We start from the raw sequence: 6,320 nt of genomic DNA, 5'->3' as shown, positions 1-6,320 counted from the left end.
AGATATTGTCAGCTCAACCTCACCGCTAGTAGATAGATATTGTAAGCCCAAGCTCACCACTAGTAAATATTGTTAGCCCAAGTTCACTGCTAGTAGATATTGTCATTCCAAGCTGACCACTAGTAGATATTGTCAGCTCAAGCTCACCGCTAGTAGATATTGTCAGCTCAAGCTCACCGCTAGTAGATATTGTCATTCCAAGCTTACCACTAGTAGATATTGTCAGCCCAAGCTTACCACTAGTAGATATTATCAGCCCAAGCTCACCACTATTAGATATCGTCAGCCTAAGTTCACCGCTAATAGATATTGTCAGCTCAAATTCACCGCTAGTAGATATTGTCAGCTCAAGCTCACCACTAGTAGATATTGTAAGCCCAAGTTCACCCGCAGGTAGATATTATCGCTCAAGCCCACCGCTAGTAGATATTGTCCAATTCGGCCCATTACGTATTCCCATCAATCTCACGGTTTTAAAACATGTCTGTTAGAGATAGATTTCCACACCCGTATAACAAATATTTCGTTCTTCCCTACCACCGATATGGAATCTCACACACCCGCCATAGCTACTAAACCTACAACACCTCTAGCCAAATCCATAGATTGATGGAGTGAGTTATGGCGTAAGCATGATGTACAGAAGGCAAATCAAGCAGACCCAAACCCCTTGATTAAGGGTCTCCCTCGCACTCTTTTAGGAACTCGTAGGGGCAGATATGTTCCTAAATTAGTGCTCCAGTTCATATACAATATTAATTAAACTGAGCTAATCACCCATAAAACACTTTAAAAAACCACATTCAAAGTATAATAATAATGGAGATGGATGATTATGACTTTGGTTTTTGATGCACTTCTTTGCATGCTGTTTCCTTCTTTTGCTCCTTTTACAAGCCATTAACATCTTAATGCACAGTTCTTTATATATCAATGTCGGTCACTTTAGACCCTACCAAGATTTGTGTGTATAACCCTAATGGATCATTCTTATTATAATACTAAATGAATGTCACATGCACCACATTAAACCCCTTCAATCAATTTAAACCTAAAGTTTTCATCAAATATCCTTCAAAAGATTTGCATAATCAACGTTACGTATCCTCATTAACCTCACCATTTTAAAATGTGTCTACTAGGGAGAGGTTTCCACAGTTCTAAACGGAATGTTTCGTTCCCATTTCCAACCAATGTGGGATCTCGTAATTCACTTTCCTTGATGGCTCAGCGTCTTCGAGATTTCCACACCTTTATATGGAATATTTCGTTCTCTTCACAATCGAATATCAAATTTATTTTTCTTTGCATGATCATGTCACGAAATCCATCGATTGAAAGTGCAAATCCAGTCATACTGTCACATAAGAGTTGGAGTTTGTGTTAGTGCATGTATTATAAGCACATTGGTGAGGAAAAGTACAATAATTGATTAGAAATTGAATAAAAACTAAGGAAAAGAGACATGAGTAGTGGGTTTTTTCTAGTTTATAATCATATACAAATCAAAGTAATGCATATCATGATATGGGAATCTCACATAAACTTCTTTTCATTTCATTTCATTTCATTGTTAGGCTAATCCTAAATTTGGAGCTTAATGTCTATGGATAACTACAAACTTAATATATAATTAATTTATTTACTTATCCACCTACAAATGTTCACGGGACAGAGCGTAACAGCTCAATCAGTGAATGAAGCATTCTTTATAATAGTATAAAAATCTCTCCCTAACAGACGTGTAGACTGATAACAATACGTAATAGGCCAAAGCAGACAATATCTACTAACAGTGGACTTTGGCTGTTACAAATGGTATTATAGCCAAACACCAAGCGGAGTGCTAGCAAGAACGTTGAAGCCCCAAAGTGGGTGGATTGTGAAATCTCACATCGGTTGGAGAGGAGAACGAAACATTTCTTATAAGGGTGTGGAAACCTTTCTTGAGAACATATACGTTTTAGAACTATGAAACTGATGGTCATACATAACGGCTCAAAACAGACAATATCTGTTAGCGGTGAACTTGAGCTGTTACATTAATTCAGCTGATTTAGGGTTTAGGGTTTATCCGTAACTATAGTATACATGAAAAGCATAGTAAATTGGGAATAAAATGTCAATATCATGGTGAATAGGGCCACCATTTCACATGCAATATAATATAAGGTATTAGAGGAAAGACATGGGTCCAAGTCCAACCCAATATTATATGGACCATTATCTACAAACCCTTTTTTGCATTGCGCACGTGTGGCGTGGAGCTCACGAGCTAAATGGGTATTGCAAACCAATTGGGCGTTACTTTGGTTAAAGTGCGTCAAATAAAGGGACTTTGGTTGGGACCATATGCAATCATTGCTATCTCTTCTAAACTTGAATCAATCTTCTAGCCATGGACCACGCTTACTCACTAGGCCCATTATCTTCCTGGGCTTTATTAAATCCATCAGTAGGCCCATTATCTTCCTGGGCTTTATTAAATCCATCAGTAGGCCCATTATCTTCCTGGGCTTTATTAAATCCATCAGTAGGCCCATTATCTTCCTGGGCTTTATTAAATCCATCAGTAGGCCCATTATCTTCCTGGGCTTTATTAAATCCATCAGTAGGCCCATTATCTTCCTGGGCTTTATTAAATCCATCAGTAGGCCCATTATCTTCCTGGGCTTTATTAAATCCATCAGTAGGCCCATTATCTTCCTGGGCTTTATTAAATCCATCAGTAGGCCCATTATCTTCCTGGGCTTTATTAAATCCATCAGTAGGCCCATTATCTTCCTGGGCTTTATTAAATCCATCAGTAGGCCCATTCTCTTCCTGGGCTTTATTAAATCCATCAGTAGGCCCATTCTCTTCCTGGGCTTTATTAAATCCATCAGTAGGCCCATTCTCTTCCTGGGCTTTATTAAATCCATCAGTAGGCCCATTCTCTTCCTGGGCTTTATTAAATCCATCAGTAGGCCCATTCTCTTCCTGGGCTTTATTAAATCCATCAGTAGGCCCATTCTCTTCCTGGGCTTTATTAAATCCATCAGTAGGCCCATTCTCTTCCTGGGCTTTATTAAATCCATCCGTAGGCCCATATGCAGCCCATTAACTTTCATCCCATGCCTGCCTCCCTAGGGCTCTACACATGGAACTCACCATACTCCTATTGGAATGATCACCCATGATTGCTTGGGAAGGGAAAATTAAGGGTTTCAATCTTTTACCATAAATTACAAATAAAAAGGTAAGGTCGTCAAATAGCTCGTAAGGAGTCAAAAGTAAGCAAAGTTGAAGGTAGGTCAAACCCACATAAGTATAAGTAGAGACATTCATGAGAAGCGAGAAGTTGTGGAAAACCCACATAAGTATAAGTAGAGACATTCATGAGAAGCGAGAAGTTGTGGAGAACTGGAAAACTAAAATTTAGATATTTGAGTTTCGAGTCTTTTTCCCTTCTAACAACAGGTAGGTGTAGGTAGGTGTCAAACTTTACACATCGTGCTGTGAGTGAGGCTGAAAAATGAGCCAAGCAAAGCCCTTTCCTTCCCCTTCCTTACTTTAGGGCTTGTGCTTGCTTTTAAGGGCATAATTCAACTTTTGACCCTATTGGGCTTCCTGTACTTTCGATGCTCGATAACAAGATAATAGCTTTTAAGATTTGATTAAAGAAAATATGTCTTGGTAGTTAATACGTTGTAAGATATTATTTGCTTTAGCATATTACGTATAATAATATGGGAGAAGTTTTCACACCCTTATAAGGAATGTTTTGTTCCTCTCTATAACTGATGTGGGATTTCACAATCCACCCCCTTAGGGTCCAACGTCCTCACTGGCACGTCGCCGCCCATAGCTAGTAGATATTGTCCGCTTTAGACCATTACGCATCACTATCAACCTCACGGTTTTGAAAACGCGTCTACTAGAGACAGACTTCCACACCCTTATAAATAATGTTTTGTTTCACTCTCTAATCGATGTGGGATATCACAATCTACCCCTTTGGGGCCCAATGTCTTCACTGGCACGCCGCCGCCCACTGCTAATAGATATTGTCCACTTTAGACCATTACGTATCGCAGTCAGCCACACAATTTTAAATCATGCTTCGTTCCCTTCTCCAACTCATATAAGATCTCACAAGTAAAGCTATACATATTATTCAAACATCCTTCAATAACATATATTTATGAACATCAAAGTCAATGATTATAAAACCAAACATATATTTATGAACATCAAAGTCAATGATTATAAAACCAAACCATAAACTTAAGCAAACTAATGATTAGTAACACACAACAACGTAGGATTACTCAAAAACAAACTCAATCTTAGGATCACAACTAACACTTCGAGAGAGCCTATTGGAAGAAGAGCCAAAATCAGTGGAATCATGGGTTCGTTTCTCAAAGCTTTTTCTAGCAATCCTTCTCATGGAAGTGGTCAAGGAGAGTTTAGGGTTAAGCCTTGTGGTGGCGTTGAATGCATCACAAAACTCCCTGTGAAACTCCACAGCTTGCCCAATGCTTATGTCTGGAAACTTCAAGGCTCTCTCTTTAACAGCTTCAGAGCAAAGCCCACAAACCCATTTCCCTGAGAAGAAGGTTTGGACCTCTAAAATGTAGGGTTTGGTGCACTCCTCTTTGAGCCCACAGCACCTGCATTCAGCTTGTTCTATCACTACTTCTTCTTCTTCTTCTTCTTCAATTCTGCTCATCTTCATCTCTTCTACTTCTTCGTTGATGCTCAGTTTGTGCCGTTCGATCTCCTTGCTTAAATCCGATACCGCTCTACGAAGAAACACCTGCTGCTCGTTCTGTGTAAACATGCATTTATTTGTATTCAAGTTGATGATTAGTCAGTTGTACTATGCTCAAATTGAGACAAATATTATTCAAGAATTAGAAGGAGGGTTATAATTTAACTTTGATTCTTTTAATAATACAACTCTAAAAGAATTTGATTTTCATGTTGATTTTGAGTAACAGCTCAAGCCTACCACTAACAAATATTGTCTACGTAAAGCCGTCAGTTTTATGGTTTTAAAACGTGTATGCTAGAGAGAAGTTTTCACACCCCTTATAAGCAATGTTTCGTTCGTTCCCCTCTCCAACCGATGTGGGATCTCACAATCCACTCTCCTTAGGGGTCCAGCGTCCTTGCTAGCACACCGCCCTGTGTCTAGCTCTGATACTATTTGTAACAGCCTAAGCCCATTGCTAATAAATATTGTCAACTTTTGCCCGTTACGTATCACTATCAGTCTCACAGTTTTAAAATGCATCTACTAAGGAGAAGTTTCCACACCCTTATAAGGAATGTTTCATTTGTTCCCCTCTCCAACCGACGTGGGATCTCACAATCCACTCTTCTTAGAGGTCCAGCGTCCTCGTTGACACACCGCCAGTGTCTAGTTCTGATACTATTTGTAACAGCTCAAGCCCATCTCTAACAAAATATTGTCAACTTTGACCCGTTACGTATCACCATCAGTCTCACAATTTTAAAACGCATTTACTAGGGAGAGGTTTCCGCACCCTTATAAGAAATGCTTCGTTACCCTCTTCAACCGATAGAGAATCTCACATTTTGAGTTGTCCTCTTAGATTCATAAAAACATAAAATTGATGTAAAGAATCTAAAATTTTGATCATATTTCCAAATTGATAATACCCTATAGTACATCAGCAGTAGTTTTTCAAATTTGTTTTAAACGATTACCAATAACGAAAACGAAATCGAAACTCTCAAAATCATAGGAACTAAACTAAAACGAACAACTTGAATCGAAACTTTTAAAACTATAGAACCGAATCGAGAAAAAACACACACAACTGGGAATGATTGTATTATATATACCTGCATGACTGAAAATGATGAATCTCCTGTTGCTGGAGAAAATGATCGTGCAAACATCAGGAACAATACGAATAGGCAGAGGAAGAATCTGGTTTGAATGTGAACCAAAAACTGAAGCTTTTAGAAAGCTTCTGTTGAGCTTACATTTATATATAGCAATTAGCATGCGTGTGGCTGATGCTGATGCTAATAGATAGCCGGGAAGAGACTAAAATCTGCATTTTGGGCTCACTTTTTGATATCATTAATGACCAAATTGGCACCACTAGCCTCCATCGGATTACGCAATGAATTTGGGTTGCAATTTGGATATTGATGGAGATGCCCATATGGGACCATGAATTTGTATTTAATTTCAAGGGTTTATCAAATTTCATATATATTTATGCTCTCGTGAGGGATTCACGAGCCTCTATTATGCATAGCCAGCCAGCTACTAGGTGATTTAATGTTGTTCCTAGATC

At 38.7% G+C, this 6,320-nt stretch overlaps 2 protein-coding genes across 2 annotated transcripts; both read right to left on the bottom strand.

The window, feature by feature from the left end:
* Positions 1-2,409: 2,409 nt before the first annotated feature.
* On the bottom strand, positions 2,410-3,177 carry LOC111797391. Its single transcript, XM_023680377.1, has 2 exons — positions 3,151-3,177; positions 2,410-3,057 (listed from the first exon to the last, which is right to left on the bottom strand). The coding sequence occupies exons 1-2, from the start codon at positions 3,175-3,177 to the stop codon at positions 2,410-2,412; spliced, it is 675 nt and encodes a 224-aa protein (XP_023536145.1).
* A 1,122-nt stretch (positions 3,178-4,299) lies between these two features.
* LOC111796774 lies at positions 4,300-5,949 on the bottom strand. The gene is made up of 2 exons (XM_023679530.1): positions 5,857-5,949; positions 4,300-4,813 (listed from the first exon to the last, which is right to left on the bottom strand). The coding sequence occupies exons 1-2, from the start codon at positions 5,911-5,913 to the stop codon at positions 4,307-4,309; spliced, it is 564 nt and encodes a 187-aa protein (XP_023535298.1). The 5' UTR covers positions 5,914-5,949; the 3' UTR covers positions 4,300-4,306.
* Between the last annotated feature and the right edge of the window lie 371 nt (positions 5,950-6,320).

This window comes from Cucurbita pepo, chromosome LG06 (genome assembly GCF_002806865.2).
Source record: "Cucurbita pepo subsp. pepo cultivar mu-cu-16 chromosome LG06, ASM280686v2, whole genome shotgun sequence".
Lineage (NCBI taxonomy): Eukaryota > Viridiplantae > Streptophyta > Magnoliopsida > Cucurbitales > Cucurbitaceae > Cucurbita > Cucurbita pepo.
Note: the sequence above shows the minus strand (reverse complement) of the source record. Positions and strands in the feature narration are given on the sequence as shown.